This window comes from Dictyostelium purpureum (assembly GCF_000190715.1).
Source record: "Dictyostelium purpureum unplaced genomic scaffold DICPUscaffold_51, whole genome shotgun sequence".
Taxonomy (NCBI): domain Eukaryota; phylum Evosea; class Eumycetozoa; order Dictyosteliales; family Dictyosteliaceae; genus Dictyostelium; species Dictyostelium purpureum.
In genome coordinates this window covers 34,686-48,590 of record NW_003519388.1, presented here as the reverse complement: position 1 = coordinate 48,590, position 13,905 = coordinate 34,686, and the positions used below count along the sequence as shown (strand labels likewise).

At 24.6% G+C, this 13,905-nt stretch overlaps 4 protein-coding genes across 4 annotated transcripts; 3 read left to right on the top strand and 1 right to left on the bottom strand.

The window, feature by feature from the left end:
* Positions 1-384: 384 nt before the first annotated feature.
* Positions 385-1,236, top strand: arfrp1 (arfrp1, ARF-like GTPase; the record flags this gene model as incomplete). The annotated part of the gene is made up of 4 exons (XM_003285666.1): positions 385-477; positions 542-626; positions 703-1,069; positions 1,155-1,236. 4 exons carry the CDS (start codon positions 385-387, stop codon positions 1,234-1,236), a joined length of 627 nt encoding a protein of 208 aa, XP_003285714.1.
* Positions 1,237-1,495: 259 nt separating this feature from the next.
* DICPUDRAFT_7152 (uncharacterized protein) lies at positions 1,496-2,771 on the bottom strand (the record flags this gene model as incomplete). Its single annotated transcript, XM_003285642.1, has 3 exons — positions 1,496-1,741; positions 1,812-2,505; positions 2,575-2,771. Coding segments are annotated over 3 exons (1,137 nt in total), but the record flags the coding sequence as incomplete, so codon positions are not given.
* A 576-nt stretch (positions 2,772-3,347) lies between these two features.
* Positions 3,348-4,503, top strand: DICPUDRAFT_76622 (uncharacterized protein; the record flags this gene model as incomplete). Its single annotated transcript, XM_003285665.1, has 3 exons — positions 3,348-3,657; positions 3,732-4,330; positions 4,402-4,503. 3 exons carry the CDS (start codon positions 3,348-3,350, stop codon positions 4,501-4,503), a joined length of 1,011 nt encoding a protein of 336 aa, XP_003285713.1.
* A 2,736-nt stretch (positions 4,504-7,239) lies between these two features.
* On the top strand, positions 7,240-13,857 carry DICPUDRAFT_149585 (uncharacterized protein; the record flags this gene model as incomplete). Its single annotated transcript, XM_003285664.1, has 6 exons — positions 7,240-9,772; positions 10,671-10,742; positions 10,809-11,106; positions 11,175-11,891; positions 11,964-13,057; positions 13,154-13,857. The coding sequence occupies 6 exons, from the start codon at positions 7,240-7,242 to the stop codon at positions 13,855-13,857; spliced, it is 5,418 nt and encodes a 1,805-aa protein (XP_003285712.1).
* Between the last annotated feature and the right edge of the window lie 48 nt (positions 13,858-13,905).

Genomic DNA, 13,905 nt, shown 5'->3' with positions numbered 1-13,905 from the left:
TTTATTACGCATATGTATATTATTTATATAAAAAAAAATTTTATTTAAAAAAATTATTAATTATTTTTTTAAATTTTTTTTTTTAAATTTTAAAAAAAACTGTTGTTCTTTTTTTTTTTTTTTTTTTTTCTTAATACAAACTTTAAAATATAAATAAATATCTTCTTTCTTTTTTTTTTTTTAAGTATAAATAAAGAAAGGCCGATAGTAATCGATTAACAGTCGAGTTTCTTATCAAACAATAATATAAACAATTATAATAATAATATAAATATTTTTTTATATATAGAAAAATAATAGTAGTAATTGATATTATGTATTATAGTGTATAGATTAAAAAACTAGAGCACTGTATACATAGTAGAAATTAATTAAAAATCATATATGTATTCGTTGTTGTCAGGTTTATGGAAATACCTTTTTAGTAAGAATGAATACTTTATTTTAATTTTAGGTTTAGATGGTGCTGGTAAAACTGTTGGTATAAATATAAAAAATACATATATAATTATACCAATACTAATGATTTTTTATTTTATAGACGCTATTAGAACAAATTAAAACTAAATATACTAAGGTACCAGGGTTACCACCCCATAAAATAATACCGACAGTTGGTTTAAATAGTAAATATTTTATTACCCCTTTCGAAAAATAATAAATAATAAAAAAAGAAATCTAATATTTTATTTTAAAAAATAGTTGCAAAAACACAATATGAAGAAATCAAATTAACCTATTGGGATTTAGGAGGTCAATCACAATTAAGAAGTATTTGGAATAAATATTTTACAGATGTTCATGCAGTTATATATGTTGTAGATTCAAATGACAAAGAAAGATTTACAGAATCAAAAGATGAATTGGAGTCTATAGTTTGCGATCCAAAATTAAAAGGTGTTCCATTATTATTATTTTTCAATAAGCAAGACTTACCAGATTCAGAGTCTATAGAATTTTTAACATCAGTATTTAAAAGTGTAATAAATAACCAATCTTTGTCATCTTCAGAGGATGGCACTACAATTTCAAGAAATGTACAATTACAATCATTAATAGCTAGTAAAGGGTATTTATCGTTTAATTTTACAGAAATAGATCTATCCCCTTTTATTTCAATTTATATTAATGTTTTTTTTTATTAAACTAAATAGCGAGGGTATCAGCGAAGGTATTAAATGGTTAGCAGATAATTTAAGAAAGAATGCCAGAACAATAGAAAAGACAGATTATTAAGAAAGCAGCATTTAATATATTTTAATTCTAAAAAGTTATTTTAGCCATAAAGTAAATGAACAAATAAACAAGACAAACCAAAAGTAAAAAGAATAGTAGAAATGAAAAGCAACAAACTAAAAAATAAATATTTAAATTTTTTTTTTAAAACTAAAGTTTTATAAAAACTAAACAACAAATAATAATTCTTATTATTTTTTTAATTTTATTTATTGTTACTACTTGTTTTAATAAGATGGTTTGAGCCAATAAAATATACTCTATAGTGGACCAATGCAATAATTAACCAAATGGATAAAACTAAGAAATGGCCTGCTGTTGAAATTTTTTCGGTGTTTGTAAGTGAAACTACAACAAGTAAATTTAAAGGAACTCTAAATAAATTCATTGTAGTTGCTCTAATAGTTTCAGGAATATATTTACTTCTTAATGTACCTAAACAAGGGAAATATAAACCACAACAAATTTCAAATACTAAAAATGATAAATAAACTAAAATTGAATTCTAAATAAAATAAAATAATAAGATTAGCAAATTATAATAAAAATATTAAATAAAAGAGATGACAGCTTACTTTAAATAAACATGGAATTATAAAACATGTTGATGATATTATTAAAATATATTGAATTAATGTTTCTGGACTTGTTTTTGATAGCAATGTAAAGAATGATGAACCAATCATTACACATACCATAAATGTTGCAAAAATTAAGCCAAATGGAAGTTTAAAATCTTTGAGTTGAGGTGATTCAGTTAAGGTTGGGGTCCATAAAAATACAAATGAATACATTGAAGCTTCAAATAATGATTGAGTTAAACCTAATGAACAAATTACTGGATCGTTTGTAATTGAATGAAAAGCGGTTTTAAATGTTGCTACTAATGAAGATTTTGAATCACCATAATTTTCATTCCATTGAGTTGCGATTAAAATTGAACATATAATTAATAAACCTAAAGCAAATAGGAATGGTGATACATATCCCCATCTTGAAGCGCATTCAGATGCCCATAAACCACTTAAAATTGCAATAACACCATTCATCAATGTGCTTTTATAAAATGTTGAAGATAATAATTCCTCAGAGAATCCATTGGCATTGTGTTCTGCAATCATCCAACTTTCAAATACTGAAAATAATAATGATGTTGAAATACCACCTAATAATCTACCAAATAAAAGAATTTCGAAATTATTATAAATTTTAGTTAAACAACTAAGACTGTATAAAATACCAAAAATGATACCCATAAATCTTCTACCACTAAATAATATTATAGTTAGTTTCTATTTATAAATATATTTCATATGAATAATGAATAGTTTTACTTACTATTTATCAATTACTGGACCTACAAACATTCCAAATACTAAACTTGATAAAAATCCAAATATAAATAATATTGCAATATCACTTTTTCCAAAACCATAAGACTCATAAAGAGCATAAACATATGGACCCTGTAGCCAATCTGAAGCCATGGCTAATAAATAAATTACCAAATATTTATTTTGAAATTTTTTAAATGCTGGATTGTTTTTATCTGTAATTAATTGTAATCTTTTATTTGTGCCACCATTGTCACTATTATGTGAAATTTCAATTACACTATCTCCTTGGGTATTGTCTTCATTGCTGCTATTATTACTATTATTTAAAACTTCTGATGTTTTTTCTGGGGTCTCAATTGAACTTGTTTTTTCTTTTTTATTCTTTAAATAAATATTAAATTGTAAAATTGAACAAATTAATAAAAAAAAACAAAATATTAAAAAAAAATCCATTTTTTTTTTTTAAAAAAAACTTTATTTTTTTGTGTTGAAATTATAATAATAAAATAAAAATAATTATTAATACATAATAATAATAATAATTTGATATTTTACTATATTGGTTTCATTAACTTTTGGAAAAAATGAATATTTTATTATAATTTTTTGAAATCTAAAAAAAATTTTAAAAAAAAAAAATTAAAAAAAAAATTAAAAATAATTTATTTATTTTTTTTTTATTTTTTTATTTAAAAAACGAAAAAAAAATAAATTATAATTGTTTTTTATTAACACTGATCCAAATTATATAAATAAAAAAAAAGAAAGAAAGAAATGGAAGATTTAAAAAGACAATTATGTTTTAATATTAAAAACTCAATTATTCATACAGTTGATACAGAGGATCAATGTTATGTTATGGATATATCAGTTACACCAAGTTTATTAGCTGCAGCAGGTTCAAATTTCCTTATTAAAGTCTATGATAGATCAAATAACTCAATTGTAAATATTTTAAATGGTCATAAAGATAGAATTAACGAGATTAGATTTATCGAAAATACAAATACATTATTATCATGTTCAGAAGATAAAACTGTTAGAATTTGGGATTGCAAAACTGGTCAATCAACCTCTATTAATCGTATGTTATTCATTTTTAATAAAAAATACATATATTATAAAAGTATTAACAAATTATTATTTTGGTTATTTTAGAACAAGATGAAATTTATAGTTTTGATTTAAATGGTGAGATTTTAGCAATGGGTGTTGGATCAACTGTAGTTTTATATAATATTTCAACCAAAAAATTAATTAGAAAGTTTGAAGAGTCACATACACAAGATGTTACAAGAGTTAGATTTCATCCAGTTGATAAAAATAAATTAATCTCATGTAGTGTAGATGGGTTAATTTGCATGTACGATTTAGAGCAACAAGATGACGACGATGCAATTATACAGGTTATCAATGCTGAGGATTCTATTGGAGAAATTGGATTCTTTGGTGACCAATACCAATATCTTTATTCATTATCACACACCGAAAAATTAACCCTCTGGGATTTAGTCAGTGGTAACAAAATTAAACATTTTAACGAAATTAGAACTGTTCTTTCAGAAAGATATGGCTATCAAATCAACTATTTGGTAACTTGTCTCTATGATAAATCATCCAATCAATTAATTTTATTTGCTGGTGACTTTGAAGGCACCGGTTACGTATTTTTAGTAACTAACGACGATGTTATCGAAATTTCAAAACTACCATCAGTCCACACTGATGTTTTAAGAAATGTTTATTGGGATAAATTTGTAACGTATAAAATTTATTTTGTTTTTATTTATTTAAATTTCATACTAATTTTTTTTTAATCTTAATTTAGAAATCTGAATTAATTACTTCAGCAGAAGACAGCAAAATTGCATTTTGGGTTTCATCAAATAATAATAATTTAACAAATAGTAATAGTAATAAAATGGTATAGTATCATTATTGTAAAAATAGTCATCTCAATCTTTAATCCATCAAATAAAATAATTTTCTTCTCTATTTCCATTTATGTAAAAATCTATTTATTATTTTTTTTTTATCTCAAAATCTAAAAAACAAATTATTAATTAATTCTTTTTCTATTTATAATCACAAAAGAAGGTAGAAGAAAAACCTCGTAAAAAATCCAGTCCATATTAAAAAAAAATAAAAAATTTAATTTAATCAATTTTTTTTTCTAATTAAAGTGTTATTTCCATAAAAAAATCTTTTTATTTTTTAATTTTTTTTTAATTTTTTTTAATTTTCAAAAAAATTTAATTTTTTTTTTTTAATTTTTTTTAGTTATATTTATATTATATTTCAATTAATTTAATATTTATCTTTTAAATTCTATATTTCAGTTTTAATATTTTTTATGTAAATAAAAAAATAAAAATGATGGATAAAGATGAAGATGCATATTACACAAATATGATAAATGATAATAATATAGATAATAATAATAATATTAATAAAGATGCATTATTTATAGAAAATAATAATATATTAAATGAACCAACATTCAATATCAAATACTATATAAATAACCGTTATGATTATCCAAGTTATATAATAGGTGCATTACAAGAGATTCAAAAGTCAAAAAAAATTGAAAAGACTGAAGAAATTTTATTAATGAGCAAAATGGAATTACAAAGAATAACAAATTTAGATCAAATCCTATTGGACGAGTTATTATTTATATTATCTCAAAATTTAATGTATCATACACACAAACCAAATCATTTTTTTAATAATAATAGTCAGCAATCAGAAAAAAATCAAGACTTGTTAAATAATAATATTTATAATAATAATAGTTATATGGAGGAAGAAAATGAAGATAATAGTGATTCTGATAGTGACGAAGATTACAATTTCAAAGATATAAATAGCAATAATAAAAATAATAACTACAGCGAATATAATAGTAATATATTTAAACCAATTAGTTTTATAACTTCGTTAGAGTTAGAGAAATTACCAGTATCATCGATAAAGTTATCAACAGGTTGTCCATTGTTGGATGAACATTTAGGTGGTGGTATTTCACCAATCGGTATAACAGAGATCGCTGGAGAATCTGGTAGTGGAAAGTCTCAGCTTTGTATTCAATTGGCTCTTCAAGTGCAGCTTCCTTTCGAAAATGGTGGTCTTGGCGGTGGTTGCTTGTATGTAAACACTGAATCACCATTTCCCTCAAAGAGATTAACTCAAATGTTTAATATTAAAAAACAACAAATACTACAGCAACAACAAGATAATTTTAGTTATAATATCGACAATATTTTCATAGAAGCCACTCCAAATATAGATTCATTAATGGATTTGTTAAATAATAGAATATCTGGTTATTTAGAAAAGAAAATCATTAGATTGCTCATTGTAGATTCTGTAGCTGCTTTGCTTAGACACGAGTTTGGTAATGAAAAGGCTGAAATTATGGAAAGAACCAAACTATTATGGAGCTTATCAAACCGATTAAAGTTAATCAATGAACAGTTTGGTATAACTATAGTGGTAGTAAATCAAGTAACAGATTTTTTTATTGATAATAATATAAATAATACTTTTGTAAATAATAATGTAAATAATAATAATTGTAATACTAGTGATAATAACAACGATAATAATAATAATAATGGCATCAATAATAATGGGGAAATTTCTAAAAGTTTGGTTGTATCAAACAGACCTTTTAAAAGAAGAAAAGAAGATTCAAAGGTTCCTTCATTTCAAAGTTCAAAACAACAGCATGTTCCTTTTTTACAAAGTCAGCAACCATTATTAGCATTGGAAAATACATCGAGCAATCATCAACAAGTTGGAATAGGCAGTACCACAACAATACCGGCACTGGGTTTATCTTGGTCTAATTTTATAAATACTAGGTTTTTACTCCAAAGATCAAAATCAACGGTTCCAGATCCCTTTAATAATAATCAACCTACAATCTTAAGAAAATTAAAAGTTATTTTATCATCCTCTTTAAAAAATCAAACTATTCCTTTTATTGTTGATGCTTCAGGTGTAAAATGTTATAAACAAAACTAATTTAAAATAAATGATTAACAAATAAACAACAACAATAAATAACAAAAAAAAAAAAAGATAAATGTTTTAAATATCTTATTTTTTATCTTGTATAGTTTATTAAAATGTTTCTTTTTTATTTATTTCTTTTTTTTTTTTCTTTATTTTTTCTTTATTTTTTTTTTGATTAATTTATTTTTTTTAATTTTTTTTTATTTTTTTTTATTTTTTAGAATGCTTTAAGAGTTAACAATAAATAATGGAATATCATGAATTATTGTTTTGGAAAGTTTTTAAAAATAAATATTTGTTTTTTTATATTTTAGAATCAATCAATAATTTAATAATAGATTTTAGTAATTTAGAAAATATTAAGTTAGGAAATAGAATAAAATTCAAAAATATAAAAAATGTTTCATGGTTTTTAGAAAAGGGCGAAATTAATTTATTGAAAGATAAGTTAAAGAGAAATCAGTATTTGCATAACACTTATGGATCTACTGTACAGTTTATTCAAAGATTTACTGATGACCTAGACGTAATCAAATTATTTTATGAAACACAAAAACAATTTCTAATTCAACATGATTTGGTATTTTTATCAATAATGAAAAACAATTTTTTAGCAGTCAAGTATTTTATTGAGGAATGCAAAATGAAAGTAACACCAGAATTATTTATAAATGCTTTGGAATATTCAAGTAAGGAAATCGTTGAATATTTAATCAGAGTTTGTGGTCAATATATAAATAACCCGACCAAGGCTAATAACGTATTGGATGCATCATTATATAGGGCATCGATTAATAGAAACGGTGACTTGCTTTCATATATTATTGCAAATCATCCATCAATATATCCATCAAGTCCAAGATTTATCAATCAAAATATAGAGTTTACTTCTCAAGTTCCTGGTCCCCAGTATTCAAAGTTATCATTATCCGAAAAAAAGATATTGGTGGGGTTAAAGAGAGTTATGCCAATAACCCTTTCAAGTAAAATTAAAACATTAAAGAACCTATCATACGACGAACTTTTATTTTTTATTACCCAAGAGTACCACACAGTATATCAAAACACACAGGATAATCAACTTACCCAAAAAATAATGAACATTGTTGACCGAATGGAGAATGAACAAGAAAAAATTAAAGAAATTAGAAAAATCATCGCTTTCAAACTAAAAAATCACAATCTTTTTTATGAATACTTTATCCAATATAATGACATATCAGAACTTAATAATGACCCAGGATATCCCTATTTAAGTGCATATGCACTTTATACAAAGAATACATTCAACTTGAAAGGTTTAGAGTTCTTTATTTTTAATCGTTCATTGGTATTCCGATCATATGATATAACAGAAGATACTGTATCTCAAGAGACTCAAGATTTTATGATAAACCCTCAAAATAAAAAGATAATAATTGACTTTTTCAAGCTATATTTCTCTCAAGATTTTTTTAAGGCTTTTAGTTTTTTCCAAGAATGTCAATTTCTAATTCACTCTCCACTCATTTCAATAGATTTGCTAGAATCCTGTAAAAACATTCAAGGGTTCCCAGTAAATTTTTTAATAACACCAGATCCCAAAGAAATTAAACCATTAGAGAAGCAAGTTTGGTATATAGATTTTTGCACTGAATTCGCACTAAGAAAAGTTGGCTTTAATGACTTGATTCAAGATTTAATTTGCACAAATGAATATATTGACTTTCTATATCAAAATAAAAATAGAATTAAAGGTGTTCCCACATTTAATCTAGATTCAGGAGAGCTATTGCTTTATTTTGTCTCAAAATTTGAATCCCAATTTCCAGCATCCAGCTATATAACTATCAAACTGTATCAAAAAGTAATAGCCAACGCAGATTTAAAAACATTAAAATATATAGATAGATTCTCAATTAATTTTCAAAATAGTATAATTTTTTTACAAAAGGTTACATGGGAACCAATCAAGATATCATCATCAAAAGAATCGGCAATTGAAATGTTTAATTATCTTTTAGATTCAAAGTGTATGGGTATAAATGACAAAAATCTATTTTTTTCAGTAATCAATTCGCTTTTAATTAAAATATTTAATGATGAAGATACCGAAAAAGAAGTTTGCAATGAAGTCTCAAGTGTACAGATTAAAGAATATGACTATAGTATTTTTGAAAAAGAATCGTTTGATAGCTTACTTCACTGTATATTAAAACTACATGTTGGTGCTGTTAAATATTTATTAGATAGTCTTGTAAAATCAAATAAGGTCGATGATTTTATCCAAGAAAACTCCTCAGAGCTTATCGATTTAAAAATTAAAAAAAACTATATGAACCTCAATTCTATGGAATCATCATTTTACGATTTTAAAAAAATAGTTACAATTATTTTTTTACTTTTAGATAACCTTGATAAAAAATACCACAACGATTTTAATCCAGTCTTCAATATATTATACAAATACCTTTTATTTTCAAATTGCTCAATCGAAGAGGTTAAATATATCAAAGATGTATTGTGTCAATCCTCAATTGTTTTATCAATTACATCATTTCATATTTTTCATTATTTTAATATAAAATCACCAAAGCTTTTATTATATTTTACCAAAAGATTTATATCTAGTTTTCAAATTTATCCTCAAATGAAAAGGAAGTTCAAGGATGATCTGGAAACAGTTGTAGACTCTACTTTTGCTGAAGAAAATTTCAATTTAGAGTTCATTGCCAATAATACTTTTAAAACCCTTTATCTAATGCTATCGTCAGAATTTACCTTTCAATCAAGATACTCTTCAATTCTCGATCCTCAATTTAATGAAATGAATTATTTGGTTAGTATTGGAGCCTATGATGTTATTTCAACTTTACTCTATGGATGCAAAGATGTAACATTATTATGCACTGATAAAAATGGGTTTGAAACATACGACACCATTACATCTATTTCAAACCATCACTTATTAAAATCATTCATAGAATTCCCAGATCTTTCAAGTGGTATATTTAAAAGTGCTCTTGCAAAATCAAATCTAGAAATTATTCAATACGTCCTACAAAAATATCCTCATATCAAAATCGATATATTAATTCTAGAAAGAATTGACTATCAAGTTTTAGAATTCATTTTATCGAAAAATCTCCTAACTCAAGAGACTGCTCACAAAGTATTCATTATTCATTTTGAAAAAGGTAATTTAGAAGAATCCAAATTGTTATTTAGCTACCTTAATAATGTAGTGATAAGTCAAAAATCCATAGACAAGGTGATGCACAATAAATATTTTTTTATTGTCAAACATTATTATAATATCAAAAAAATTAGTAAAGAATTTTTATTAAAATATAAAAATTTAAATTGGTTAAATTAAATAAAAGATTCAATTATCTATTTTATTATTTTTTTCTTTTTTGTGTTATGGAAACAAGTGGTGAAAAACAATATCAAAAATTTATTTACCATTATTAAAAGAAGCAATACTCAAAGATATAAATTTATACCAGGAACTTTTCATATTTTAAAAAAATATAATTAGTGTAAAAAAACTATAAATTAGGCTTTTGGTTTTCAAAAAAAAATTTTCATTTTTTTCTCAAATATTTTTTTTTTCATTTTTTTTAAGTGGCTTGGTGCCTTTATGTTTTGGCGCAACTAAGCAATAATTTTTTGATAATGTTAAATTTAACATATTTCATTTTGCAAAAAAAAATTTGCAGAGTAGGGAAAGTTGAAATTCCAACATCAGACGAAAAAGTATTAATTAAAGATCTTAATAAATTCAAAAATCAATTGGATGGTTATCAAAAATGAATTTAAATATACTATAAATAAAAGATTTTCAATCACAAGCAAATATAAATTTTAACCAGCTTTTCAAATAATAAATAAAAAAAATAAAGTTGGTAAAAAATTTCCGAGCTTCCCAAAAAAACGAAAAAATTTAAATTTTTTTTGGAAATATATTTTTTTTTATTTTTAAAAATTTCCCATATTTCCAAAAAAAAAATTTCATTTTTTTATTTTGCCCCAACACCAAAATGATTTATTATTTTATTTTTTTATTTTATTTTTTTAATTTTTCATTATCAGCAATACCCCAAGCTGAATATGATTGTTATAAGAACTTTGTCGAAAAGTTTGGTTTAAAACAATTTTATCCAAGTAACTATTATTATTAGAAATATATTATTTTAAAGTTTATTAATTATTTTTTTTATTTTATTTTAGTAGATACAAATGGTGTTTACCCAGAAAGCTCATTTTGTACATATCCTAACAGTTGCCACAATAATGGATCAATTAATTTATTTTTAGGTAGGGCAGGTAATGATGATACTCCAAAAACAGGAGAAAAAGTATTAATTAATGATCTTGAATGTTTTCCATATTTATCAGAAATTTTTGTAAATGGAATTGAGCCATCTGAGGAGTTTATTTACTATAAATACCCAACAGTTTCAAGAATGACCATTTCTTATAAGAATATTAATCAATTTACACAAAAATTACCAGACTATGATTATATGTTAGTATTTTTTATTTTTTTAAATAATAAAAAACAAAAATACTAATATTTTTTTTAAAATATAATAGCTATATTGACACTAATGGACCCATAACCTATATAAAGATGTCTTATTTAAATGGTATAAAAAACTTTTTTTTTATGAGTAGTTTGGCATTTCCAACTATTGAAGTTGATAGCGGAGCTTTTAAAACAAATTTAAAGTATTTTACAATAAGTGCGAGTAATTTACCAGACTTTTCCGGTTATCAATTCGATAGAGCCGAAATAAATTTTGGTAATGCTCTCAATCCAACAGATATACTTACAAATTTCCAATACTTAAATGCTACAAATGTTCAATTTTCATTTAAATCAACAGTTCCTTTTTATCTTCATTTAAACTCTTATATTAAAGCCATGCGTCACTCTATGGGTATACTTCAAACACCAACTCAATTCTACGATATGTCAAATATTGTCAATTATCAATCTATCGAAATGGAAAATGTTGGTGAAAATTTCCTTTATCAAAATAAAATTCCATTTAAAGTTAGCCCAACAACAAATCTTGCAATTTCATTTACCGAAGCTAATACATTACAAATTTCCGTCGAATTGCCCCCAGTTACTGATGTTGGTTATTTAAAAACTGCAAGATATACAAATGGCTACTTATCGGGAAATTTACCAGAATATAATGGTCAAGGTTCAGCATTTATTTATGACAATAACAAATTAACAGGTACTATACCTGAGTCATGGTGCGGCACTATTTTATCTGTTGCGAATAATCAATTAACAGGGTTTGTATTTAATATATTTTTTATTGTATAAATTAAATTAATAATATTAATGTTTTTAAAATAATCATATAGTTCTATTCCATCATGCTTTTCTTGTTATTTAGGTTCTACAGCTTATTATACTAGTGGAATTTCGGGTCCAAACGGTATTGCATTTCAATCTCAAATGTATGATAGATTTGCAGGGAGCTCTAATACATTTACAAATTATGATAAAACTATTCCATGCACCACTTATAAACCACAGGTTAAGTATCATAATCAAACAACTTTTATAATTAGTGGTATTGATATTGGTCTAATTGAATATTATTATATTGGTTCAGTTTCACCCGGCAACCAGTGTAGATTTGTTCCAGATGCAGTTATTAGATTTGGTTATGAATATTATTGTAATCAATTTTTAAATCTTCAGAGAGGAAATTATTTCACACTATTCAATATAGGAAATAATTTAAATTATAATTTTGCTTTAGTCAGTAAACCACCAACTTTTACATCAATTATAACAACTGAAAATAATAAAGTCTCTGCAGTTGGCACATTCTTCTCAAGTTATATAGGTCAATCAGTACAAACTATAACTATAGGAGGTACAGATTGTCAAGTTACTAACACTGGGTTCACTAACTTTACTTGCATCACATCAGTTACATTATCATCAGAAAAACAACTAGTTGTAATAAAAAATGATAATCAAACTAAAAAAGTATTTGCAGTTTTCGAAAACAATAGACTCAATAATAAACAATGTCCAAATGATTGTGTAGGCTCACTGTCAGGAGATGTTTGCGATTTAAGCACTGGTCATTGTGAGTGTGACATTGGACTTGGTGGTGAGAAATGCGAATTCAGTCAACACTATATTACATCGGTTAATCCATCGAATGAAAATGGTGGTGAAGCAAGCTTCTATGGTAGCTTTGGTGAACAACACAACCAATTATCAGTTACAATCGGATCAAAAACATGTCCAGTTACACACTCTTCAAATAATTTAATTAGTTGCACTGCACCACCAGGTAAAGGTATTCACAGTGTCAATATCACTCAAAACAATATTGTTTATATTGGTAAAGATATATACATTTATTCAAAAGTACCACAAAACATATTCGAATGTCCAAAGAACTGTTCATCACATGGTAAATGTAATACATCAAATGGTAAGTAAATAATGATAATAACAATAACAGTAATATTTATAGTTGTAATTTATATGTTTGTAAATAATAATATTAATATTTTTATCATTTTTTTAGGTAACTGTGAATGTTATTTAGGATATACATCATTTGATTGTGGATCAATAATCGAAAGTGGAAATAAAGATAATACAACATCAAATGTTGATAACAGCACAGGTATTGTAGATATTCAAAATGAGAAAATCAACTTTAAAATCTACCTCAAATCATTAAATGAGATAGATATTAATAATAATATTGTCAAGAGTTACCCATTGGTATCAGATTGGACTGTAAACAAAACACAATCAAACATCTATACATTCAAACAATCACCAAACCAAGACGAATTCAATGTTATATCAACTATCGAACAAATTGAAAACGACAAAACAGTTTCATTTGCAGGAATCGACTTTTTACTCACCAACAACTCAATTAAATTCACAGTTTCAATTAAAAACTATAAATATTTATCATTCTTAAACACACTTCAACTCGAAATGGAATCAAACACAACCGAATTAACCAATGACCGTTGCAACAACAAAGAAACTCAATTAGACACCGAAAGCCTCAATAGTCAATATGATCTCAGTTATATTAAACTTTCAAAGAATAATATCGACTTTGTAGGTAGATTCGTCAATAAAGTAGTATCAGACTCAAAACCAACATTTTTTACTACTTCATACACCAAGCTCGACGATTCAGTAACCATCACATTACACTTACCACATTGTGTCAATGAATGTTTAATCGATCCAGGTATATATTAAATTAATGAAATAATATTTATTATTACTATTATTTAATATTAACGGTTT